Genomic DNA, 27,990 nt, shown 5'->3' on the forward strand with positions numbered 1-27,990 from the left:
CATTTTCACCAAAAAATAAACAATTTCAGTTAGATTGGGTGATTGAGATATATTAAAATTTAAAATCTTTCTATACTGTATTTGAGCATTTTATCTTTGAATATGGATTTTTACATACACTTCTTAATGGCATTTCCTCTATTACTGGAAAAGTAGTGACTGGGATAGAAAAAATTGAAATAAAAAATAAAATAAATTGAAATAGTTTTTTAAAAAGACATAGTTGCATGATCCTAATACAACTGTATCATTGTATGAGTATATGTAAGCTGTAAAGATACTGTAGTATATAAATGCTTTAATATTTTTGTTCTTGGAAATGAATTTAAAAAATCAAAAGGAAAAAATATTCATGTCCTCCCACTTAGAATTAATTCTAAATACATGTTAACATTTTTGCTTATAATTATCCTTGTTTTCTATTTTTTATTTTTATGTTTTGGTTGAAGTATAGTTGACACACTATGTTAACATTAGTTTTAGGTGTACAACATGGACAACTCCATGTGTAATGCTATGCTTACCATGCAGTGCTATTACGGTACCATTGAGTATATTCCCTAAGCTGTACCTTTCATGCCTGCGATTTCATGCCTATACCTCCCATCCCCCTCCCTTCTGACAGTTATCAGTTCTTTGTATTTATGGGTCTATTTCTGCTTTTTTTTTTTTTGGTGGACCATTAGATTGTTTCTAACTCTTGGCTATTAGGATTAGGGCTTTTATGAACAGTCATATACCAGTATTTGAGTACCTGTTTCTAGTTCTTTTAAGTATTTATTTAGGAATAGAATTGCTGGGTCATATGGTAATTTTATGTTTAACTTTTTGAGGAATCACTAAATTGTTTTTTAAAGTATCTGCACCATTTAACATTCCTGCCAGCAATATAGGAGAATTCCAGTTTCTTCACATTGTTGCTAATAATTATTCTTTCCTGTTGTGGTTTTTTGTTGTTTTGTTTCTGTTTGTTTGAAGACTTATTTTAGATCTTGTGAGCCCGGTTGGGGAGAGGCAGGTGTCCAGAGGGAGAGAAGTCCTCAAGCAGATCCCCTGCTGAATACTCAGACACCCCCACCCCATTCCCACCCAATAAGGATCTCAGGTCATAACTGAGATGAAATCAAGATTTGGCCATTTAACTGATTGATGAGCCACCCAGGTGACTCTTTGTTTTTTGGGTATTTGTCTTAATAGCCAATCTAGTTGGGTGTGAAGTGGTATTTCATTATTGTTTGATTTATGTTACCCTGGTGGCTAATGTTGGGCATCTTTTCGTATGTTTGATGGCCATTTATTTGTATAACTTTGGAGAAATTTCTGTTCAGATCCTTTGCTCACCTTAAAATTGGGTTGTCTTTTTGTTGTTGTAAGAGTTCTATATGTATTCTGATACTAGACCCTTTTTCTAGGGGATATATACTTCTTAGTTTTCCACTTGTCTCAAGTTATTCATAGTGATTGCTTATTGTTTTTTTTTTTATAATACTGCTGTATTTGCAGATACATCCCTTGCTTATTTTTAATTTAATTTGTGCCTCCCCCAGCAATTCTTCCCTTTCCATAGTTTGTTTTTTTAGGGAGTCAATTTGTGACTTCTTTTTTTTTTTTTTTTTTTTAAGATTTTATTTACTTATTCATGAGAGAGAGAGAGAGAGAGAGAGAGGCAGAGATACAGGCAGAGGGAGAAGCAGGCTTCATTCAGGGAGACTGACATGGGACTCGATTCCGGGTCTTCAGGATCACATCCCGGGCTGATGGCGGCGCTAAACTGCTGGGCCACCGGGGCTGCCCAATTGGCGACTTTTTAAGTCCTCTTTTGTATCTTTGCTTTTTATTTCATTAATTTCAGTTCTTATGTATTTTTTCCCACCAATTTTTGGTTGTTTCTTTTTTTAACCTCTTTAGTTGAATGCTCACTATTTTTTCAGCCTTTTCTTTTTCAGTAAGCATTTAAGATTACACTTTTCTTTATATGTATTGCTTAATTTTGTTCACAATGTCTGTAGGCTTGCTCATTTTTGATCTACTGAGTTATTGAGAGATGTGTGGACTTCTTTATATAGTTCAGTCCATTATGCCTTTATATATTTTCAACACACAGAGCTATAGTTTGTGTTGAACTGAACCTTCATTCTCTATGGACAGTATCCTTTGTAATGCTTTTTGCCTTAGTTTTTTCTTTGTTTTGTTTTGTTTTTGTCTGATAGTAAGAGGGCTATCCCATAGTTCTTCTTTATTTCGTTTTTTACATGATGTATATTTTACCTTCCTTTGTGAGTCTTTTGTGGTAACGAAACTTATAGCTGGATTTTATTTATTTTGATAATCTTTTAAGTGGCAATTTGAATTTATTTCTGCTATATTACCTTGTGATTCCTGTTCTTCCTGGTTCCCCTCATTATTCATTTTGTCTTTATTTTGTGTACATTGATTGGGTTTTTAAAATTCCATTTTGCCTTGCCTTATCCTTCCCCATCCTATTGCATCCACACTGGTTTGGAAGTTTTTCACAAATTTTTACAAAATGTGTATACATAACTCATCAAAATCAAAAGTCTCTCAATATCTTCTCATTTATCACCCAAAATACTAGGACCTTAGGATATCTGTGATCAAATGACATCTCTTCATTATTGGCTGATATTTTAGTTCTTTTTTACCCCTTTACATTTCCATTCTATACAGAGTTAAGTTTAGATTTGCCCATATGCCTACCAGTTTCTTTGGTATTCATTCCTTCTTCCTGAATATTCTTTAGGAGTTCTGTTATTGGCAGTCTGTTTAGTCAGGTTTTGTTTATTTGAAAATGTCTATTTCACCCTTGTTCTTAAAGGAATTTTTTGTGGGTATACAATTCCAGATCGGTAGTAATTTTTCCTCAGTATCTATGAGATTGTATTGTATGCCATCCTTTGACTTGTGTTATTCCTGTTTAGAAGTCCTGGCTCTAGATGCTGATTCCTTTTACTTCTCTGAGTCCAAAAGTGGATTTCTTTTTCCTATTTGGATTTGCTGTGTTTTCTTAATCAGAGGAGTCATGTCTTTTATCAACTCTGGAAAATTATCAGTCATTATCTCTTTGAATGCTGTGTTCCTTGACTCTCCTAACTGTGGTTGGACATATGTTAGACTTTCACATTCTTTTTCTGCCATGTGTCTGTGCTGCTCTCTTTGTGATCACTTCAGATGTTCCAATTCACTGAGTGTCTCTTCAGCTCTGATGCGTTGTTTAACCAATCCATAGGGGTTTTTTTTTTCTCCCAATGATTATATTTTTGTTGATAAAGTTACTTGGTTCATTTATAACTCTGCATAGTTTTTTTTTTTAAGTTGTATCTTGCTCTTTGCTCATGTGTTCCATTCTCTGTTATATCACTTCAAACATTTTAATGTACTTAATATTCCATGTCTACAATTTCTTGGTTTAAATCTACCCCTTGTTTCTGCTGAGTTTTTTTTGTGTGTGTGTGTGACTTTTATTGTTGGTGGCTTCTTTCCTTGTCTGTTACATATATTTAGATTATGAATTTGCATCTGTCTGGGTTCTGTCTGTGCAGATCATACATCCTCCTCTCCCCCAGATAAAATTTGCTTTTGCTGTGTATCTCACAATGGAAGCCAGGAAGTTTTTTTTTTTTTTTTTTTCTTTAAGATTCTGTTTATTCGTTTAGGGAGAGTGAAAATGTGTGAGCAGGGGGAGGGAGAGAGAGAATCTCAAGCAGACTCCGCTGAGTGCAGAGCCCCACCTGGAGCCTGAGATCATGACCTGAGCTGAAATCAAGAGCTGGATGCTCAACTGACTGAGCCACCCTGGTGCCCCATAAGCAAGGAACACTTTTTAAGTTAATTTCTCAGCCTGGAGTTTTTTTTGATCTATTGGAGCAAAGATTTACCTGCTCAGAAGGAAGCAAGAAAGAAAAAGAAAGAGGAAGAGAGGGAGGGAGGGAGAGAGGGAGGGAGGGAGGAAGCAAGAGAAAGAAAGATAGATGGCTTAATCAAGAATATGGTTTTCTGTCACAGCAGTATGAGCATAGCAGCAAAGGACTGGCAGGATAACCCTGCTGTCTCTGTGACCTGCTTACTCCTTTGTTGCTCCAGATCCCTAAGGGTATTGCCTTCAAGGTCCAGGTTGGCTTACTACCTTATCATTAATCCAGCCAGTGGGAGAAGATAAAAGGGGAAGACAAGGATGCATTATGGAAATGGTACACCTCTTTTCTGCTCACATTCTGTTGACCAGAATTTAGTCCTATCCCTACACCTAGCTGCAAGAGAAACTGGAGATGGATTCTTTGCTCTTAGTAGTTCTGTATCCTGTGAAAAATGGTCAGTTCTATTACCCTAAAAGGAAGGGATAATAGAAATGGCAACAGTGAACAGCCTTTTTCCACTGCCAACAAAAGTGGCAGACATTTGAAATCTCAACCCCAGTGAAGTCCAGGTTTTTGTCAGGGAGGAAATCCTGTGCTTTCTCTCCCTTTTCTAGGGGCTTAGTCTGAAAGAGATTTTTTTTTTTTTTTTTTTTTTTTTTTTAGGATTGATTGATTTGAGAAAGAGCAGTGCTCGAGGGGGTGGGGCAGAGGGAGAGGGAGAGGCTTCCCACTGAGTGTGGAGCCCCATGGCTAGGGGCCCCGGAGCCCAGGCAGGGCAATGCCAGCCCAACACGTGGCTGCATCATCCCAGGACCCTGAGATCATAACAGGAAATGAAACCAAGAGTCCAGGGCTTACCCTACTGAGCCACCTAGGTACCTCTAGAGATGGGTTTTGAAAATGGTCCTTCTGGCCTGGCTTTATGCTAGCAGTTCTCTACTTTGCAGGGGCTCTAACGTCTAGTTTTTTCTAACTCAACTATACACATTTATTTGAAAAACTGCTTATGCTGTTAGTATTTCTAGGGTAGTGGAGTGCTTTTTGTTTGTTTGTTTGTTTTAAGATCTCCAGTAGCTTCCCTATTTATTTTCTCCTACTTAATTATTTAAATCTATCTTTCATGTGACTTTTGATTATAGCAAGTCTTTCTACTACAGTAGTACAGGTAACTTTTTTTTTTTTTTTTTTAAGATTTTTTTTGAGGGGCAGCCTGGGTGGCTCAGCGGTTTAGCACCGCCTTGGGTCGGGATCGAGTCCCACGTCAGGCTCCCTGCACGAAGCCTGCTTCTCCCTCTGCCTGTGTCTGTGCCTTCTCTCTCTCTCTCTCTCATGAATAAATAAATAAAATCTTAAAAAAAAAAAGATTTTATTTGAAAGAAGTCAAAATTGGGAAGGGGCAGAGGGAGAGGGAGAAGCAGACTCTCCACTGAGCAGGGAGCCCAGTGTGGGGACTCAACCCCAGGACCCCATGATCCTGACCTGAGTGCTGAGCCAAAGACAGATGCTTAACCAACTAAGCCCACCCATGTGCCCCAGTAGTAGAGGTAATTTGATTCAACAGTGTCTCTTCTTTTTTCTTTGGTGTGTTGTGTTTATTCATATTTAAATGATAGTGTTAGAACCTGATTAACTTTCTTCTTCATTCTTTTATCTTGTTTCTTAATTTCATTATCGTATTTGGAGTTCCAAGCCTGGATTTCTTTTTCTCCATCTTCTGTGTGTAGTCTGATGTAATGAGTGTGTATGTTTCTGGTGATAGGTAGGTGATGTTGTTGGACAGACAACTAGAGGTCGTATGCTAAAGCCTGTTAGAATACTTCAGTTCTAGGTTAGAATACTGAGTTGGGTAGTATATTTTACTATCCCAGATTGTTAGGGAGGAGTGATGTCTTGCCGAAGGGTACCCAGTTTGGAGTGTGGACCTAAAGTATTTATTTTAGTGCATCAGGACCCAGTCATTCACTTTCCCTAGTTTCACTCCAGTCTCCTCAGCAATGCTTTTACCACAGTATTTCCCCCTCCTGAGATTGGGAAATGGAAGGATACTGGTTCTTCTTTCTTCTCTAGATTGGGGATTATTAGCAAGGATTCTCAGGATTGACCGATAGGCTTCTGGAAGATGGGGGTGAGGATAGGAGCTTGACAGGGCTCACTTCTCTTAAGTTCACTAGAAGAGGCAAACGCTTTAGCAGTGTCAGCCTACTGCTGTAGCATTATTTTCCCTGGAATTATAAGTCTTGGCTCTTGTTTCTAGATCATCTTCACTCTCTGTTAGAATAAACAGTATAATATTATTGATGTACCATCATGCAGATATTGTGATGTTTATCATTTTTGGGTTTTGCTAGAACAGATAAATCTGCAGAGATCTTATATATTCCTGTGTTGTTTTGCATCTGTTGCATTATTCCTTAGGTTGAATTCCTGAGAGTAGAATTGCTGTGTCAAAGAGTGTAACAAATATCTCTGAACCTTCTCGCATACTGCCCTTTTTTTTTTTTTAAGGTTATAACAACTTAGATTCTCACCAGAAATGAATGAGTATACAAATTTCATTGTATCCTCATTAGTATTTGGTGGTAGGATTTCTTTTCCTTTGAAAAAATAGCTGTAGAATAGTATCTTAAGGTTGCTTAAATATTCATATCTTTTATTGTTGAGCTTTAGCATTTTCCTGTGTGTTAGTTTACTACTTAATTTCTCTGTGAGTTATGTTTTTATGTTTGCCTATTTAATGATGTTGATATTTTTCTCATACATGCAAACCAAGTTCCTTTACAAAAGAAAATGTTAACCTTTCCATTTTTAAATTTTTGTAAAGCTACATTTACAGATCTTTTTGTTTTTTAAAAATTAGGTTTATTCAAAAATTTAAATTTTAATATAATGAAATCTCATTAGTTTAAATTAAACAAGTTAATTGATAAATATTTTAGTCTCTTTTTTTGCTAACTTTTTGTAATTTTAGTCCTTGTGTGTTCATCTGTGGTATGTAAAGAAGGTGTGCCCTGATTATGTGGAGAGTAATTAGAAAGAGATTAATTATATTAATCCCATTTATTATGTTTTTAAAAATCTCCTTGTCTAAGAAAACTGACTGTCCTCTATTGTGTGTTTCTACATAATTCTTTTTTAGTAGGGTTTTTGTGTTTTTGTTTTTGTTTTGTTTTGTTTTTAATAGACTCCACAGCAAACGTGGGGCTTGAACTTGTATCCTTGAAATCGAGTTGCATGCTCTGCTGACAGAGCCAGTCAGGCTTCCTCTAATTCTTTTTTTTTTTATTTTTTAAGATTTTATTTATTTATTCATGAGAGACAGAGAGAGGCAGAGACGCAGGCAGAGGGAGAAGCAGGCTCCATGCAGGGAGCCTGACATGGGACTCCATCCTGGGCCTCTCACCCCGGGCTGAAGGCGGCGCTAAACCGCTGAGCCACCGGGGCTGCCCCCCCCCCCCCTAATTCTTTTTAATAATTCTTAGTATCTGTAAGGATATACTTCATTCTTTTTTAAAAGATATTCTTTTCTAATTTTGTCTAAGTATTAATTGTTTTGTTTCAAAAAGGGATTCCTATTGGACAGTCTCTTAGGAATGAGTAGATAGATGTTCATGTTCAGTTTGGTTTTCTTTTTTCATGGTTTACCTTTTTGTTTACCAGTTGTTTTAAATATTCCAATAAGCAGTAATTTTTTTATAAAAGTCCTAAATTTTGTTTCTAAATATTTTCTGTATACATTTGCCATTGTAAGTGAGAGCTATCTTTCATTATGATTTCTTGCTGGCTATTACTGGTAAGAATTTAGGGAAACAAAATAAGAGATTTTTTTTTTTAAAGGATTTTATTTATTTATTTTAGAATGAGTTAGAGAGCAGGAGTAGGGCAAGGGGCAAAAAGAGGGGGAGAGAAAGAATCCCAAGCAGACTGCTGAGCTTGGAGCCCAACCCTGAGATCATGACCTGAGCCAAAATCAGGAGTCCGACATTCAACCAGCTGAGCCACTAGGCATCCCCTTGAGAGATTTTGATCAGCTTTCAGTGTGCAGAAATGAAATTCTGTAGCTTTTTTAAAAAAATTCTGAGGTTCTGAAGATGAATTCATGGTTTGAGTAAAAACTATGCATTCTGTTAAAGGCCATGAACATTGAACGTTCTTTAGTAATGTTCAGGAAGAACATGTTGAACATTGTTTAGGGGGAAGTATAAATAAAAATAGCTACTACTAGTAGTGACATAAGTACTGCAGCTTTTTCATCTAATTTTTGGACATCTAGAGCTCTAAGCTCCTTATAAACAGAATATTACATCTAATAAATGGAAACTCCTTATAGTCTTGGCTTAAAACATAAGTTTAACTCAAAATACAAGTGAAATTCAAATGAAGGAAATGAAAGTACATTGTTATTTCCATCTTTACCCATCATTTATAGAATTCAGCTATTTGTTCTGTCTTTAGGTGGAAAACCATGAATTTCTTGTAAAACCTTCATTTGATCCCAATCTGAGTGAATTAAGGGAAATAATGGATGACTTAGAAAAGAAGATGCAGTCAACATTGATAAGTGCAGCAAGAGATCTAGGTAAGAATGCCTCATTGGTGGTTTGAGTAATTCTTTTGTCTCTATATCCTCCACACCAGTGCCAGAATTACTTTCCTAGAAGACATAGTAGATCATGCCACTTCCTTGTGTAAAGTGCCAGGCCTTTCCTCCACAGAGTAAAATTACAAATACTTCCAAGTTGAAGTATAAGATTCTTTGCATGTGGAGCCTCACCCTCTTCCAGATTCATCTCTTACTAACTATAACCCTAGGATGATCCCACATTCCTGACAGACAAGTCAATTAAGAGGCCCTTGCATCATTTCCTTCAAATAGGATCTGTATTAAATGTCACCTCCTCTGAAAGCTTCATTCTACTAGGAATGGTTCATTTATTTGGTGTTTGGGTTCCCAAGCACTTCATTAACATCAGCATTTTTTAAACATCTGCCTTCCATACTAGATTTTTTTTCTTTTTGAGAGCGAGAGTGCATGCATGAGTGTGAGTGGGGAGAGAGGGAGAGGAAGAGAGAAAAATCTTTTTTTTTTTGTAAGATTTTATTTATTTACGAGAGAGAGAGACGGAAACATAGGCAGGTGGAGAAGCAGGCTCCCTACGGGGTGCCTGATATGGGACTTGATTCCAGGACCCCTGGATCATGACCTGAGCCAAAGGCAGACGCTCAACCACTGGGCACCCAGGTGCCCCAGAGGGAAAATCTTAAGCAGGGTCATCCTCACCCACTATAGAGCCCAATGTGGGGCTTGATCTCACAGCCCTGAGATCATGACATGAGCTGAAATCAAGAGTCTGTTGCTTAACTGACCCAGCCACCCAAGCACCACCATACTAGATTATTAATTCCCCATTTAGTCTTAATTATTCACCCTAATTTGTTTTGAATTTATGAACCTTTTTGTTTGAGAATCTCTCATGTATATGTTGAATGAATAAATAAATATTAGTACATTAGAAGACCCCTCAAGTAGTAATTCTTATTAAACTTTCGGAGAATTTTTTTTTAAAAGATTTTATTTATTTATCCATGAGAGACAGAGAGAGGGACAGAGACCTAGGCAGAGGGAGAAGCAGGCTCCCCACTGGGAGCCCGATGTGGAACTCCATCCTGGAAGTCTGGGATCACCCTCTGAGCTGAAACCAGAGGCTCAACCGGCTGAGCCACCCAAGCATCCTACTTTTTTTTTTTTTTCCAAGACTTTATTTATTTAATCATGACAGACAGAGAGAGGCAAGAGCAGGTTCTATGCAGGGAGCCTGACATGGGACTCAATCCCAGGTCTCCAGGATCACACCCTGGGCCGAAGGCGGCGCTAAACCACTGGGCCACCGGGGCTGCCTGGCATCCTACTTTTTGAGAAATGGATGAAAGTTATGAATTCTCTTCCCAAAAATATGTCCATACCTACATATACAAAAAAATTTGCAAATAGTTTCCATGAAAAATCCATATATGGGCTAGACCCTAGGTAAAGAATCTTTGTCTTTCTTTACCCTTCTCATTTCATAGCTCTTTTTACATTCTTTTTTCTTTTTTTCTACATTCTTTCCACAATCTTTCCTCCCCAGCCCAGTGAAGTCTGTCTTTAGTTGTTTGCTGGTACTAATATTTGATAGCCATCCCTTAGCAATTAAATTTGTAGATATGATCTCTCCCTTCTGGCTTACACTCTAAAGATGACATTGGTGAATGAGGTGATGAGGACAGATTTATAAAAACTCAAAAATCTTAGGTAAAGTCTAGCTGATTGATCGTTGCTTATTTTGGAAAGTTTCCTATACTTAACAGACAATATATGTCCTAGTTGTATAGAGTTTGATTGTGAGCATTTTAAGTTTTTGTATGGAAAGTATATTTGTGCACTTTAATCATACTCTTTATTAGTTCCAGAGAAATTCTTTAGTGAAGTAAAGAACCCTGATGCAGAACTCCACAAGGGCAGGGCCCATATCGGATCCATCCTTGTGCCCATAGCCCACTGTTGTGCTCTGCAGACTTGGATGGGTACACCCAGAAAGCATTTCTGCATCAGAAGCTAACATTAATAAAAGAGCTTAAGGTTTTTATAGATAGCCTTCATTCATATAGTTTTTGAGAGAAGTAGTTCGAATATTTCCCAGCTAACCTTAATAATTTCCAGTGTGCTGTCTTATAATGAAGGTATGTTTTTCACCATTTAGAGTTAATTGTTTTAGATATTTACATTGAAAAACAACTGAAGACATCTATGACATACTTCTTCTTTATTTCCATTTCATGAAGGTTTGGATCCTGGCAAACAGATTAAACTGGATTCCAGTGCACAGTTTGGTTATTATTTTCGAGTAACCTGTAAGGAAGAAAAAGTCCTTCGTAACAATAAAAACTTCAGTACAGTAGATATCCAGAAGAATGGTGTTAAATTTACCAACAGGTTTGTATTACCTATATTATTTTGTTAAGCCTTCAGTAGCTCCAAGGAACTAAATTATTCTCGGATGAAATGTGAATGTTCCATAAGGAAGTTTTACCTTATTAATTGATATGAGGTATCAGGTAAGAAAGAAGCTTTATATTCTTTTTATTATTCTTTTTACACGTGGATGAATTTATTCAGCCCACCGAAAATGTGTTCTCACTCTGTGCCATGCTCTTTATTAGTTGCTGGGGCCATGTTGGCTCTATGGAAGCTTTATATTTTTATAAGAGCCTCATCAGGTGTTTCAAACTTTTTTTTTTTTTTTTTTAATTTTTATTTATTTATGATAGTCATCAGAGAGAGAGAGAGAGAGAGAGGCAGAGATAGAGGGAGAAGCAGGCTCCATGCACCGGGAGCCTGACGTGGGATTCGATCCCGGGTCTCCAGAATCACGCCCTGGGCCAAAGGCAGGCGCTAAACCGCTGCGCCACCCAGGGATCCCTCATCAGGTGTTTCAACACTACTTGTTAAATAACTCCTCTGTTCCTCATTGACTGAAGTGACACTTTGGGTCTGTTTTTAATATTCTTTCATGGGGCACCTGGGTGGCTCAGTGGAGTGAGCATCTGGCTTTTGATTTTGGCTCAGGTCTTGATCCCAGGGTCATGGGATCAAGCCCTGAATCCGGCTCCCTGCTCAGCGGGGAGTCTGCTTGAGATTTTCTCTTCTTCCTCTTTGTAAAAGAAATAAATCTTTAAAAATAGAAAAAAGATTTTTCGGAACACCTGGGTGGCTCAGTGGTTAAGGGTCTGCCTTTTGCTCATGGTGTGATCCCAGAGTCCCGGGATCAAGTCCCACATCGGGCTTCCTGTATGGAGCCTACTTATCCGTCTGCCTGTGTCTCATGAATAAATAAATAAAATCTTTAAAAAAGAGAGAGAGAGAGAGACACCTAACTCTGGGAAATGAACAAGGGGTAGTGGAAAGGGAGATGGACAGGGGGTTGGGGTGACTGGGTGACGGGCACTGAGGGGTGCATTGATGGGATGAGCACTGAATATTATGCTGTAGTTTGGCAAATTGAACTCCAATTTAAAAAAAAAAAAGATTGTTCTTTCACGTATCTCTCACCATTCTTTTTTTTTTTTTTTAAGATTTTATTTATTCATGAGACACACACACACACACACACAGTGGCAGAGACACAGGTAGAGGGAGAAGCAGGCTCCATGCAGGGCACTGGACATGGGACTCGATCCCTGGTCCCCAGGATGAGGCCCTGGACTGAAGTGGCGCTAAACCGCTGAGCCACCTGGGCTGCCCTCTCTCACCATTCTTTTGGTCAATATGAAATAGATCATATCATGGTTAGTTTCAATTATGCTTCCATATCTGTCAGTTTCCTATCATCTCTCTCTTTACTTTATAATTATTTTCATGTTTGTTTTTTCTAAGAAAGCTTTGCTATCATTAATCAGTTAAAAAAATTCTGGTATATCACAGGGCGCCTGGGTGGCCCAATCAGTTGGGCCTCTGCCTTCGGCTCAGGTCATGATCCCAGGATCCTGGGATCCAGCCCTGAGTTGCGCTCCCTGCTTGGTGGGGAGTCTGCTTCTCCCTCTCCCTCTGCCTGCCTCTCCCTAGCCCTGCTTGTACACACTCTTGGTCTGTCAGATAAAATCTTTTTTTTTTTTTTTAATTTTTTATTTTATTTTTTTTATTTTTTATTTATTTATTTTTTTTTTATTTATGATAGTCACAGAGAGAGAGAGAGAGAGGCAGAGACATAGGCAGAGGGAGAAGCAGGCTCCATGCACCGGGAGCCTGATGTGGGATTCGATCCCGGGTCTCCAGGATCGCGCCCTGGGCCAAAGGCAGGCGCCAAACCGCTGCGCCACCCAGGGATCCCCAGATAAAATCTTTTAAAAAATTCTGATATGAGGTGCCTGGCTGGCTCAGGTGGCTGAGCATCTGTCTTTAGCTCTGGGCATGATCCTGGGGTCCTAGGATCAAGTCCTGCATCAAGCTCCTTGCAGGGAGGCTACTTCTTCTCCCTCTGTCTCTGTGTTTCTGTGTGTCTCATGAATAAATAAAATCTTTTTTAAAAATCTGTTGTATCAACTGGATATATAAATTAGTTTAGGGAAATGCCTACCAGCTTTAGTGAGGCCACTCATTAGGTTATTGCTTTTTAAAAATCCTGTTTCAGGGACACCTGGGTGGCTCAGCGGTTTAGAGCCTGCCTTTGGCCCAGGGCATGATCCTGGAGTCCTGGGGTCGAGTCCCACATCGGGCTCCATGCATGGGGCCTGCTTCTCCCTCTGCCGTGTCTCTGCCTCTCTCTGTGTGTCCCTCATGAATAAATAAATTAATAAATCTTTTTAAAAAAAAAATCCTGTTTCATGCTAAAAAGGATTTTACAAGTTTTCTTTTTCCTTCACTGATGTAAGGAAGTTTCTGAACAAATTATAGGTGAAAAAAATAATTATTTTGAAATAATCTTCTGTGACTTGAGATGACATTTATCTTTTTCCTTCTTGTACTCTATTAAAATCTATGTCAGGCCTTACACCCACCCCTCCTGAATATCCCCCATATTTCACAGGGTAGTTTTGTGTATGTGATCCCCTTTTATCCATTTACTCAGCAAGTATTTTGAGTGTCTATTACATGCAGTTGTTATTCTAGGTGTTCAGACACCACAGGAATGAAAACAACCTGTTCAGTTTGTTTCTTGTAACAATTCTGAAATAAATAGGTTTATTTCTCTATTCATTTATTTATTAAAGGTTTTCTAATTTATTTACTCATGAGAGAGAGAGAGGCAGAGACACAGGCAGAGGGAGAAGCAGGCTCCATGTAGGGAACCCGATGTGGGACTCAATCCCAGGTGTCCAGGATCAGGCCCTGGGCTGAAGGCGGCACTAAACTGCTGAGCCACCAGGCTGCCCTATTTCTCTCGTTATTTAGATAAAAAAACCAAAACTCCCAATTCCCCAGGATTAGACAGGTAGTAACAGTAGATACTCACAGCTACATCTCCTATTGCCCAATTTAGTAGTAGTTTTTTCAGCAAACTATATCCCTAATTCAAACTATATGCAATAATGGCTTAGGTAAGACAGAACTTTTGGGGTATTATAACCATCTTCAAATCGTCATTGGTTAGTTTTTAATAAAAGAGATTGAGCTGAATAACCACATTTAGTCCAAAAGTTGTGGCAGATTCATTTATTTATTTTTGTCAACAAATTGAATGCTTGCTTTATATCTGACTCTGATCAGTTACTTTTCCTTCTTAAAAACCTCCTATGTCTGTCATCCAGAAAAATCTAGAACCTTTATTGTAACCTGCAGAATTTGATCTTCATCTACTTTCATTTGTTCTTCTTTTACATAGTGGTCTCACTTTTATAATGTCTTTGTCTTTTGTTTGTCTTCCTTTAATTCTTCCTATTTGCCTGTTTCCTAGTAGCCTTTGCGCCTGCTGTTTGCCTATGCACTATTCCTGAGCCGTATATATGTATCATGCCATCAGCTAATCAAGTTCACAGTCACTGCCTTGGTCATTGCCTTCCTCCATCTTGTGAATGCTTCCCCCTCTTACTCTTCTCCGTGTCCCATCTTGTCTTTTCATTTTGGGTTTCATTCCCTTCCTTTGAGATCCATGAATATTTTTCTGTATTCTCCTCCTCCCTTTTTTATTTCAACCTATACTTTGCGATTTATTTATTTATTTATTTATTTATTTATTTATTTATTTATTTGAGACACACAGAGAGGAGCAGAGACATAGGCAGAAAGAGAAGTAGGTTCCCTGTAAGGAGCCTAATATATGGGACTCGATCCCAGGACCCTGGGATCACGCCCTGAGCCAAAGGCAGACGCTCAACAGCTGAGCCACCCAGGCATCCCAAGATTTGGTTTTCAAAACATTTTCCTTCCTTTTTGACAACCTTCACTATCAAAAGATAGCTATACTACAGTAATGAGAGAAATTGTGTGTGTGTGTGTGTGTGTGTGTGTATTTGAAAAAGGGAATTTGACCACTATCTGAAATGAGGATGAAGATTTACTCTATTTATATTTTAGAAAAGGTCACAGATCAGGATTTTACTCAAGGGAATAAATGTTACAGCAAGAATTGTGCCAGTGGGCTCTTCCAAACAGGGTAAATATTAATACAGTGGATTTCATCCACATCTGCCCCTAATGATTTGCCCATTTTCTACTCACATTTTCATTTTAATTATTGTTCTGGTGCTTTATAGGACAGATGCTCTGGACATATTTTATGTAGTAATATTTACTTCCAGTAGATTTTTTTTTTAAGATTTTATTTATTTATTCGTGAGAGAGAGACAGAGGAGAAGCAGGCTCCCCACGGAGAGCCCAATATATGGGATTCGATCCCTGCACCCAGGATCACGCCCTGAGTTGAAAGCAGATGCTCAACCACAGAGCTACCCAGGTGTCCCAGATTTTGTTTTTAATTAAAGGTTTTATTCATAAGAGACATAAACAGAGAGAGAGGCAAACTTCCTGCAGGGAGCCTGATGTGGGACTCGATCCCTGGACCCTGGAATCATGACCTGAGCCAAAGGCAGATGCTCAACCACTGAGCCACCTAGGTGCCCCTGATTTGGTAATTTTTAATAATATCATTATCTTGATTTGCAGCAAACTGACTTCTCTCAATGAAGAGTATACCAAAAATAAAACTGAGTACGAGGAAGCCCAGGATGCCATTGTTAAAGAAATTGTCAATATTTCTTCAGGTAAATTTAATAGAACCAATATGTTAAATGTTCTGAATATAACCTGGTTTCTAGTAATAGAAAAAATATTGGGTTGTTTGAAGCGTTTTTTTAAAAAGCTGTTACACACTGTGACTATTATGTTAGGCAACCTATGAAATAATGCATGCTGTATTGTGGTCGGAAAAGTCACTGAAAATAACTCTTGTAAATTCAAAGATAAGCTAGTACAGGCTCAGGAATGAGAATACCCTGAAAAACACATGCATAGAAGCACAAAATTTAGTGTAGTTGTAACAAGGAAAAGAAACACTCAAGAGCTACAAGGCACTAATAATCTTAGATTATCTGTGGCTCATGCTCTAATTTATGGAAATAAATATCACTGAAAAACAAATAGAAAATCACACATGAAGCAAGCCTTTTGAATTCTGTGTGCCGCTTTTATTTTTTTTATATTTTTAAATTATTTATTCATGAGAGACACAGAGAGAAAGAGGTAGAGACACAGGCAGAGGGAGAAGCAGGCTCCTTGCAGGGAGCCCGATGTGAAACTTGATCGATGTGAAACTTGATCCCGAGTCTCCAGGATCACACCCTGGGCTGAAGGCGGCGCTAAACCGCTGAGCCACCCGGGCTGCCCCTGCGTGCCATTATGTGGATTTTCAGATTTCCTTATGGAGGGCACTGTTGAGAAAGTTGCATGACTTGACACTACGATATTGACCTTAGCACGGAATGAATGTATATTTCACACAGGACTAGGGCCAATATGTCAAACTGGAAGGCTTGCCTGTCGTCATGGGTGTATTGACTGTAGCTTTTATTGTGCATTTCAAAAATATACCAAAGAACTACTTCAACCAGGTGATCAAAGGTATCATCAGTACTGGGACAGAGGATATATATATATATGTAATTTCCTGATGTGATGTGGAGGGAAGAGCACAGTATTGCCCATGTGGTATTCTTGACAAAAATGTTTAACCTGATTGTTAACAAGAAGGGAAAGCTTAGATAAATTTAGATTGTGGGACAGTCTTTTTAAGTCCTGTACTCTTTAAAACTGTCTGTGTCATGGTAGCAAAAAAAAAAAAAAAAAAAAAAAAAAAAAAAGGAATGGGCAGGATCTATTCTAGGTTATAGGAGACTTAATGGAGACATGACAAGCAAATGCAATAGATGGTCCTTTATTAGATCTAAGACTAGGAGTTGGAGGTAGGGAAGAGCTACCAAGGACATTTGGGACAAATACGTGAAATTTAATAAGAGATAATATGGTATCGGAGTCATATTTTTTGGGTGTGTATCTTAAGTAAGAGGATGTCCTCGTTTCTAGGATATTAATGCTAAATTAGCGGTAAAAAGTTATTTAAAAGCTACGCGCAAATAAAAAAGCTATATGCGCTTGTATAATTCTGTAAATTATTTTACTATTACGAATTTTATAGTAAGTTAAACATAAACTTAAAAGATTTTAATATACTTTATATATTGATTTGAGGTGAATGAGATTTGTAAAGATTACGTTTTTGTTTGGCAGTAACATAACTCTAGTTGAATTATGTTCCTGAGCCTACTATGCATTTTTTTATTGGCCCTCTAAATACTGTATATTCAAACTAGAAGTCTTCCTCAAAAAAAAAAAAAAAAACCCTCTGATTCATCAAACACTTATTAAAGCTGCTAGCTTTAAACATTTAAATAGAGGAGAGTGGTTTGTATTTAGAGTTACCTTAAACTTAAATGAAACTTTTCTTGGGGGATCCGTGGGTGGCTCAGCGGTTTAGCGCCTGCCTTCAGCCCAGGGCGTGATCCTGGAGTCCCCGGATCGGGTCCCACATCGGGCTCCCTGTGTGGAGCCTGCTTCTCCCTCTGTGTGTGTCTCTGCCTCTCTCTGTGTGTCTCTCATGAATAAATAAATAAAATCTTTAAAAAGAAAAAAAAAAGAAACCTTTTCTTGGTCTAATATACACATTATCTTTATTTAAAAATGTAATGGATTATTTTCGTAGTTTTCTATCTTGCTGTTAAACCAGAAAAGGTGATGCTATTGAGCCAGGTGATGTGAGATACCAAGTGTAGACTTAAGAGGCTTCGGTTTTCCTTTTTTAAAGGAGTTATATAGTAAATACTCCATTAATGTTCAGGTGATTCTTGTAGGGTTCCTACATGAGAGAATAGTGTGAATCATTCCTTTTTTTTTTTTTTTAAGATTTTATTTATTTATTCATGAGAGACACACAGTGAGAGAGAGAGAGGCAGAGACACAAGCAGAAGGAGAAGCAGGCTCCATGCAGGGAGCCCGATGTGAGACTCGATCCCAGGTCTCCAGGATCACACTCTGGGCTGCAGACAGCTCTAAACCGCTGGGCCACCAGGGCTGCTCCCCCCTTTTTAAAAAAGAATACATGTTAGGTAAGACAGGAATGAATTTTAAAGTGGTGTAACAGTAAGAGAATTACTTAGATTCAGCCATTCATAAGTTGATTTTTATTTTTAAAATATTTTATAATTTTTATGGGGAATAAGAAAGTCAAAGAGGAATCCTATTTCCTGCCACTTAATTAAACTCATAACTTTGTGTTTTTCTAAAACCCTATTCTTGTGAATTTCCTTTGAAGCTCTTGACACATTGGTGCCCATGTGATGGTTCTACATAAGTGTGGGTATGTCACACCAACCCCTCAGAGCTATTGAAATTTTAGGATCTATTCTACAAAATTTGACCATTTTTATCGCTTAAACATGCATTGCCTGGCATGTGTCAGGGACTTTTTAGTGTACATAATAGCTTTTAGATTAATTGCCTAGCAGAGTAGAATCTCGTTGAAAGTATTTTAAGTGACAATTATGGATCTAAATTATGCTATAATTCAACCGCATGTGATACTGATGGAAAAAAAAAAAAGCTTAAGAAACTCTCCTGGTCAGGTTTATATAGACACAGGCCTTGATGGTCACATTATTATATCTTACAATCTGGTGTTTTCATGTTTCTTATGATAAGCAGCTGTGTGTTTTTTAGTTTAATGGATTTTGGTAAGGGAGGGCATCACACTTTTTTGAAATCTGTTCATACTAGGGGAAGATGTAGTAATACATTTTAATCTTGTGAGGTTTTAGGTATTCTTTCAAGTTTAATTATGGCAATCTTCTGTTAATTTTTTAAAGTATATAAATAAGAAAATGGATTTTAAATTCCCAAATAGGGAAGTTAAATTTATTCCCATAACTGCTTATATATATTTTCTTTATTCAGTATTCCTGTGCACATTTTCTATTTTTATATAGGCTATGTCGAACCAATGCAGACACTCAATGATGTGTTAGCTCAGCTAGACGCTGTTGTCAGCTTCGCTCATGTGTCAAATGGAGCACCTGTTCCATATGTACGACCGGTCATTTTGGAAAAAGGACAAGGAAGAATTACATTGAAAGCATCCAGACATGCTTGTGTTGAAGTTCAAGATGAAGTTGCATTTATTCCTAATGATGTTCACTTTGAAAAAGATAAACAGATGTTCCACATCATTACTGGTAAAACACAAAAACAAAACAAAAAACCCCCACCTAAATTATGGGCTTTCTTTGGGGGGGGGGGTAATTGTTATGGTGGAGTGGAAATATTTTAAAGTGATGAAGAAAATCCTGGTCTTTGATATTCGAAAAAGAACGTGTTACTCATCCTAGTTAGTAATATGCTCACATTTGGGTTAGAGGGGAGATTTAGGAAGGAGGAGGAGGCCTTAAAGAGCGAATGATCTTTATAAGAAATCTGTTCCACGGGTTTAGTGCATTTAGATAGGAATATTCCTTTAACCTCAAAGCCTCTCTTTGAGCCAGAACATTCAATAGTGAGGTCATTGAAGGTCAAACAAAACTGATTGCTGCAGTGCCCTCAGCTTGAGGTAGCAATTCTTTTAAAGACATGGGACTGTATTCCTGTGAAATGTGAAAAAAGTTTGTTTCTAGACTAATGTAGCATGTCTCAGACTAAAGTGTTTTTAGATCTTAACCAGATTTTAGAAAACAAAAGTGAAGAGCAGGGCAGATAGTCTTTGGGCAAATGTATTTGGGAAACAGTGACTGTATTCTAGTTCCCCAACTAGATCTTTAAGTTGTCCATATGATCTAACCTAGACAGATCAATTATGCTTTAGTGAAAAGAAGAGCTATGTCTCTTCGGGCTTTAATGTGGAGTTTAAGTGATTTGAGGGATTAGACCATACTACCCATTCCCTAATAGCCTCATTTATTAATGAATTACCGTGTTCAGTTAGTTAATTAGGTATGTACTTTTCTGGATGACATAAAACTATTGTGCAGGTAACTGTATGAGCTGTGGGAAAATCTTGGTTCTTCTAAAGGCAAATCACAGGTAAGATGTATTTTTTGGGTCCTCTTGATGAAGGATGCCATGTAGGTTTGTCTGAAGAGAAAATAACATTACTTTGGCAGTTAATGGTTCTGTTTAAATGCCATATTATATAATCAGGTGATTAGTCACAAATGTATGATTTAGGACTAGCAATTTATTAGTGGCAGAAATAACTTAATAATCTTGCTTTTTGATGTAATTTATTTTAAAGGCCCCAATATGGGAGGTAAATCAACATATATTCGCCAAACTGGGGTGATAGTTCTCATGGCCCAGATTGGGTGTTTTGTGCCGTGTGAGTCAGCGGAAGTGTCCATTGTGGACTGCATCTTGGCCCGTGTAGGGGCTGGTGACAGTCAGTTGAAAGGAGTCTCCACATTTATGGCTGAAATGCTAGAGACTGCTTCTATTCTCAGGTGAGTGAATTTCCCAGTCCCCTCAGACTGGAAATGAATATTTCCTTCCTGTGATAAGTATATTTGCAGATTCATCTATAAAACATCGGAGAATCTTTATCTAGTTTAGTAGTTGTCTTGTGAACTTTATGCACTTCATATTGTCTTAAAAGGATAATTGGTAATCACTGAGGAAAGCTGCTTTGATTTTTAAATTTGTCTTATGGTTTCTGGTAGTTGTTCACCTTGTAACTCTCACTACTGCCATGCTTTTGCTTGAACTATTCACAGTACCTGGAATGTTTACCCCTTTCCTTTCTAATCTTTGAAGGCCTTAATGACAGAAATTCTGTTTTTCTGATGATTTTCCTTGTCACATAAGCCTCAGGTCATGGGTGTTTCTTCTCTGAACTCTCTGACATGCCTGTAATTTATTAGGTTTTTTTATTTTAGAGGTTACTGAAATCTCTTTATTTCACTTTTTAGGTGCCTCTTTAAAGATAGAGAAGCTATGCCTTCCATTTCTTGGTGTCTTCTAAAGCACATCACATATAGTAGATCCCAACAATTACTGTTGTTTGTGGGGAATTATAGAAGCAGTACAACAAGCTAATATTCATAACTTAAAAACTAAAGAAATAAGCAAAATATGTCAGTGGTGATTCACAGAAAAATAAATGACCAGTAAGCACACAAAGAATTGTTGAATTCTTAGGGCGCCTGGGTGGCTCAGTTGGTTAAACACACAACTGTTGATCTCAAGGTTGTAAACTCAAGCCCCACATGGGCTCCACACTGGGCATGGAGCCTACTTTTTTAAAAAAAAAGTACTGTTGCATTCTCTAATTGAGAAAAAAAAAACAAACAAAATCCCCTCCTTATATTTGTATTTGTTATTAGTATTATTGATATAAAATACAGATACTTTTACAGGCGCCTGGGTGGATCAGTGGTTGAGCATAACCTTATATTTGGTTAAAGAAGAGAATGCTAATATCTGATTGGTAGGGCTGTGGCTGGCATGCCAATTTACATGACTACCAGTGTGTGTCCATAACATGACACCCTTGTCCCATTTCTAAATTGGCTGGTTTGATTGGCAAAAAATAAATGATAGCTGATTTGGAAATTCTTTGATTATTGTTAGTGAGATTAGTAATTCAAAAAATACTTATTCACTATTTGTTTCCTTTTCCATCAGTTGTTTATGATCATGCCCATTTTCTTTTTATTGACTACTGAATTTTTTTTATATATTAAGATAATCCCTTGTTTTTTATATATTAAGATATTTTTTATATATTAAGATAATCCCTTGTGTCCCTTAACACTTCTTTCCCATTATATTGCCTTAATTTTGGTTTTTGTATTATCATGTATCATGGGGGATTTTCATGTAATTATGTGTTTCAGGTCTGCAAGCAAAGATTCTTTAATAATCATAGATGAATTGGGAAGAGGAACCTCTACCTATGATGGATTTGGATTAGCGTGGGCTATATCCGAGTACATTGCAACAAAGATTGGTGCTTTTTGCATGTTTGCAACACATTTTCATGAACTTACTGCCTTGGCCAATCAGATACCAACTGTTAATAATCTACATGTCACAGCACTAACTACTGAAGAGACCTTAACTATGCTTTATCAGGTGAAGAAAGGTGAGTGTATACCACTTATGTACCATAAATTCAGGCGTGACTGGGAAATTTACTACCCTTGACGTCATCAGTCATTGTCTTATTCTGAGTGTGAATTAATTTGATGTTTGTACAGAACACATTTACTCTCAATTCATAATCTGGGTACAAGGACAGGATACATTGACTATATTTCTGTGTCTCATAGTAGGACTGCTCATTATAAGAAGATTGCGGGAAGAATAACCCATTGTCTACAACATTATTACTGAGAGTTTTGTACTACTTCCCATGACAATCTGATTTCTTGTCAGAGTATCTTGTAGATGCTAACAATTATAGGCTTTGAAGTTCCAAGACTCTGTTAATCTTAAATAAACCACTTGTTATGATTATCTAATTGTATTTTTAAGGATGTGTTACATAAACAGGTTCATTTAAAGATAGGATTTTCAAAAATCCTGAAATTGTGATTTGTTGGTATTTCCTCCTTTCAGAAAAGTTTGTCATTTGTGGGTCTGGCAGCTAATGAGATCACCAAATTGATGAGATTAAACATTTCACCAGTCATTGGAATACCTTTTTCAGATAGCTTTCTGATTTCCCAAGAACACGTTTTCCTGCATCAGTAGGTTGCATATAAATGAGATACTGTTTTTGGTTCTTTTATCCTTTGTTGCTATGCTTCAATGGGAATCCTTTTGAGTTACTGTGTTTACATTATTAGTATTATTGATATAAAATACAGATACTTTTAGGGGCGCCTGGGTGGATTAGTGGTTGAGCATTTGTCTTTGGCTTGGGTCATCTGATCCCCTTGGTCTGAGGATCAAGTCCTGCATGAGGCTCCCAGCGAGGAGCCTGCTTCTTCTTCTGCCTGTGTCTCTGCCTCTCTCTCTCTCTGTCTCTCATGAATAAATAAAATAAAATCCTTAAAACAGATACAGATACTTCTGGTTGGACCTGACATTTAGCGTGAAGTTTTGGTTTTTGTTTTATGTTTTATATAATAAAGAAATGGTTTCAGAATTTAATTTTATTTTTAAAAGATTTGAGAGAAAAAAAAAAAAGATATGAGAGAGAGTGTGAGCATGTGAGAGGGTGGGGAGGGGCAGAGGAGAGAATCTTCTAGTACACTCCCTGCTGAGTGTGTAGCCTGCTGTTGGGCTCAGTCTCAAAACCCCAAAATCATGCCCTGAGCCAAAACCAAGAGATAGACACTTACCCATCTAAGCCACCCATGTGCCCCAGTAAATGGCTTCAGAATTTTAAAAGACCAGATGACATGAGGAGAAGATAGAAATACATCCTCTATCACTGTGGATGTTGATCAAACATTTGCTTCTATTTTATTTTTGTTTCTCTTAGTTGTGCAGGGTGTCCAGGCCCAGAATGCATGTGATATATAACTAGGCCAAAAATTTTGCAGTTGATACATAGTTGAGGCAAAAATGGAAACTCCTTGATAACTCTGTGAGCATCATTTGTATTAAATACATGGAAAGAATACCTTAAGTCACTATATTTTTTGCAAATGGGAGTAAAGAAAAGCTACCCAGTCTATAAAATTTACTAGTAATTTGGGTCAAAGATTCCATTGTCATGTGTTTCCAGTAGGTCAGAATCAGAATAAGATTATGTAAGAATGGTAACTTTCCGAGACCAGTATTGTAAATATTTACATTTATCCAGCCAAATTCCTGAAGTCACTGTCTCTAGGAAATGTAGGCAGATCTAAAGGATAGACTGTTTGGTAATATTTTGAATTAAATGCTCTTAATTAGTGACACACATTTATCTTGTTTTTTTCTTAGTACTTCATTTAGTTTCTCCCCTATGAAATGAGAACCTCAGAGGGATAATTGAGTTAATTAATTTTTCTTCAGATTCCGATACTTGTCTAGACCCCTAAGGATTCATTATCAAACTTTTTTGGGGATATTTTTATTCTTCCTACTGCATTTGTCAAGGAGAAAATAAAACATTGTGTGCCAAGTCATAATTACTTTCCATTGAAGGCTTAATTAAAAGTCCTTCCTCTAAGATTCTCTGAAACATTTGGCAAATACATTTGAAATACAGAATTAAGTTTCCTAATGACAAGGTGAGATGAACACGTTCTATTTACATCAATTGCTGTCTCTTTCTGCCCTGCTCCTCACAACCCTCAAATCTCTTATAGGTGTCTGTGATCAAAGTTTTGGGATTCACGTTGCAGAGCTTGCAAATTTCCCTAGGCATGTAATAGAGTGTGCTAAACAAAAAGCCCTGGAACTAGAGGAGTTTCAGAATATTGGAGGATCACAAGGATATGATGAAATGGAACCAGCAGCAAAGAGGTGCTATCTGGAAAGAGAGGTCTGTCAGATTGTTTCTATAGTTATCTAACCCTGTATTATTGTATCTTATCAGGTCACCAAGATGAGTTATTTGTTCCCTGTGTGATTCTAATACTTACTTGATAAGTGTTGGCTTTCACTTAGATTTCCTTGCATGGCAAAGATGTCATCTGTATTGTTTTTATTTCTGCACTATGTACATAACCAAAAGAGAGATTTTCAGTACCAGCTGTAAAATGTAGGAGGATGGAAATATTAGTCTAGGTGTAAAGTAAGTAATTCAAAGGAGTTACAGGCACCCAGGCAGTTTTTTGATTATTTCATAAACAGATAGATCAAATCTAGTTAATTTCATATTTACTCAGTGCTTAATTAAGAGGATAGCAAAGAAATAAACATAGTTCCTGCCTTCCAGTTATATAGAGTCTAGTTGGGGAGATAATAAGCATGTCATAGAGAATAACGTGTATGACACATGTTTGCTCTGGGAAGCTTTGTGGGCAGGATGTTTTTAATGCTCAGGGGGGAAGTGCATCTTAAGTTAGGCCTTCTCTGAGTGATGGATGAAATTCAGGTGTTCACACAGAAAGGTACAGCATATGCCCAATGTATTTTTTAAATAAAATAATTAAAAATTTTAAAAAACTAAAATTAATAATTCTCTGCATTAAGGAAAATAAAAGAATCTTAATTCTCTGCTGGGTCCTGGCAACATTTACCATTTACTGTTATGCATTGTGAGAACTTCTTGTCATGTAGCTTTTACCCAGTGAGTTTTTTGATGCTGTTTTTACCTGAAGGGTAGATACTTCTTAGAATAATAGATGATTGTGTATGATTTTTAAGCTTAAAAGGTATAGTTTTATCTGTTATACCAGTACAGGCAGGAAGAATGTATTATATCTTGTTCCTGGTTTGTTTGGAAGGTTGCTGTGGAATAGTCTTGGTATCAGCACCACAGCTATTGGTGATCTGTGGTTAGGTAGGCTCTTTTATGTAATCCCTGGTTTCCAGTTAGAACAGAAACCATGTACTTTTAATAATATTAATTACGTTGTATTTTGAAAAGACTTTAAGCTAAGGGAGATGCATGCGTCATTGCATCAATGGATGCTGCATCTAGCTTCTATCTTTATTTGAAAAAGAGTGTACTTGTTTAATAAAGAAATACATCTTCTTTACCTTCCCTTTGGATAGCTACCTTTCAACCCTTAAGCTATTTATTACTAACTAACTCCCTGTATGAAAGGCAGATTTTTTGGTTCTGCTTCATATGTGATGATAGATATTTATGTAGTACTTAGACTTTGCCAGGCACTGTTCTAAGCACACATATTCACTCTCTAGTTCTCCCAACAGCCCTGTGAGGTTGGTAATGTTATCATCCCCATCTTATGAATGAGGAATGTGGGATTTCCCCATGGATCACTTGGCAAGTAATGGCCATATTCTTTAGAATGGCAATAACTGGCCAGTAAAATACTTTAAAAATTCTGTGTGTATAGGAGCACCAAATTTTCAGAGACTGTTTATGCCTTTTACAGTATTTATAAAGCTTGATTTCTTTTTCTTCCAGAAGATTAAGACTATTTATATTGATTTTAAAAGGTGAGGGATTTCGGAACTACTAAAATATTGAGCCCCTTTTCATTAGCAGCTGAAAACATAAATATACTTTAATAATTTGCTATGAAGAAATATGGTCAACTTAGGACTTTCTGTAAGGAAAGAATTCATTACAATTTAATGTGACTTTCTGAAAAGCCATTTTAAAGACTAATGGAGCATTCGTATGTCTTTCAGCAAGGCGAAAAAATTATTCAGGAGTTTTTATCCAAGGTGAAGCAAGTGCCTTTTACTGAAATGTCAGAAGAAAACATCACAATGAAGTTAAAACAGCTGAAAGCTGAAGTAATAGCAAAGAATAATAGTTTTGTAAATGAAATCATTTCACGAATCAAAGTTACTACATGAGAAAATCCCACCAAAGGAGTGAAGAAAATACTGATAAGCTATTGTCTGTAATACTTTTGTATTGTTTTATATTAACCCTGTTTTCATAGTGTTGGCAATTTGAGGCTCACGGGATATCAACTTAATAAAATATTTAGTAATACTTTGAGTACATTTTCAAAGATCTTTATTTTGGAAGAATGAGAGCTGTAGCTGAGGAATACTTAAATGGACATGGGCAATAGTAGGCAATGTGTTGAATTTTATAAATAAAATGTAGCTTGTGGAATTTGAAATGCATCATATTTCTCTGTAACAGAACTTCTATACATGTGTATTCCCAAATGGTATGGAAAAAACAAGTCGCAGCCAAGGACTTTGTAAAAGTAAAGGCTCTTTAAGCTAGAAGGAACTGTGGGAATCATTTCCATTGATCCCCACAGTATCCATTTGTTGGCAGGAGCCAGGTTGGCCAGATATGCATCAGCCAAGGAATTTATTATAAACCCAGAGTTCTGGTGTTAGCTCCACCCTGTCTGCCATTCTGTCTTTGTCTGTGGGGAGACTTAGAAATCCAGATTTTAATAAAACTTTTCAGATTTGGAACCCTGATTTAGTCCACTTCTCTTCTTTTACAGGAAGGAGATGGAATGGTTAAGGGTTAGTGACTAGCCCTGCTGAATATGGGTGGGGAGGACCATCTTTTCAATAAATAGTGATGGGATGATGGGGTGTCCATATAAGGACAAAAAGAAATTGAATCCCTACTCCATATACAAAGTGAACTCCAGTGAATTTTTTACATAAATGTACAAACAAAACTACAAAGCTTTTAGTGTTTAGTTTTGTGGATCTACAGAAAACGATACAAGGAAATATATTCTCATGATCTTGACTTTGGGAAAAAATCTCTTAAGTCACAACACCATCTACTCAGCTATATTGAAACTGAGCACCTCTTTTTGTTAAAAGTCCTCACAATATGTTAAGACTAGATCCATATTGGGAGAGTATACCAATACTACATAAGATACCAAAGATTTATTGCCAGAATATATAAAGAACTACTATACAGTTACTAAGAAAACGGGCGTTTAAGAGTCTTGATACGTCTCAATAACAAAAAGACAATCCAGTTAAAAGCCAAAGGATCTGAGGAGGTATTTTTCCACGGAAGATACGCACATGGCCAGTAGGCACTTGACAAGGTACAGAAGGATATGGTTAGGGAGATGCAAATCAAAACCACAGTAAGCTACCACTTAACACCCATTAGAACAGCTAAAATCAAAAGTCTGATAACAAAGGTTTTTTTTTTTTTTTCTAAGATTTTGTTTATTTATACATAAGAGACACACAGAGAGGCTGAACACATAGGCAGAAGGAGAAGCAGGCTCCCTGCAAGGAACCTGATGCAGGACTCAATCCCAGGACTCTGAGATCACCACCTGAGCCAGAGGCAGACATTCAATCACTGAGCCACCCAGGCGTCCCAAGATAACAAGTATTGATGAGGATGTAGAAGAATTGGAATTCTCACACACCAAGAAATATTAAGTGGTACAGTCACTATGGGAAACAGCCTTGGATTTTCTCAAACATATGATGCAGCATTTCCATCCCTAGGTATATATCCAAGTGAAATATCCACACAAAAACTTGTACACAAAAGTCATAGCAAGATTATTCATAATA

General features: G+C 37.2%; 1 protein-coding gene across 1 annotated transcript in view; it reads left to right on the forward strand.

Annotated features, from left to right (window-relative positions):
• MSH2 (mutS homolog 2) overlaps nt 1–26,907 on the forward strand; it is a 77,505-nt gene extending 50,598 nt beyond the window's left edge. Inside the window, exons 9-16 of the mRNA XM_025992602.2 lie at nt 8,328–8,451; nt 10,695–10,845; nt 15,511–15,608; nt 18,882–19,127; nt 20,180–20,384; nt 21,777–22,024; nt 24,186–24,361; nt 26,146–26,907. Coding sequence (XP_025848387.2) covers nt 8,328–8,451; nt 10,695–10,845; nt 15,511–15,608; nt 18,882–19,127; nt 20,180–20,384; nt 21,777–22,024; nt 24,186–24,361; nt 26,146–26,316 — 1,419 coding nt within the window. The 3' untranslated portion in view covers nt 26,317–26,907. The remainder of the gene's footprint in view (nt 1–8,327; nt 8,452–10,694; nt 10,846–15,510; nt 15,609–18,881; nt 19,128–20,179; nt 20,385–21,776; nt 22,025–24,185; nt 24,362–26,145) is intronic.
• The last annotated feature ends 1,083 nt before the right edge of the window (nt 26,908–27,990 follow it).

Source organism: Vulpes vulpes, chromosome 16, assembly GCF_048418805.1.
Source record: "Vulpes vulpes isolate BD-2025 chromosome 16, VulVul3, whole genome shotgun sequence".
In the NCBI taxonomy this organism is placed as follows: domain Eukaryota; kingdom Metazoa; phylum Chordata; class Mammalia; order Carnivora; family Canidae; genus Vulpes; species Vulpes vulpes.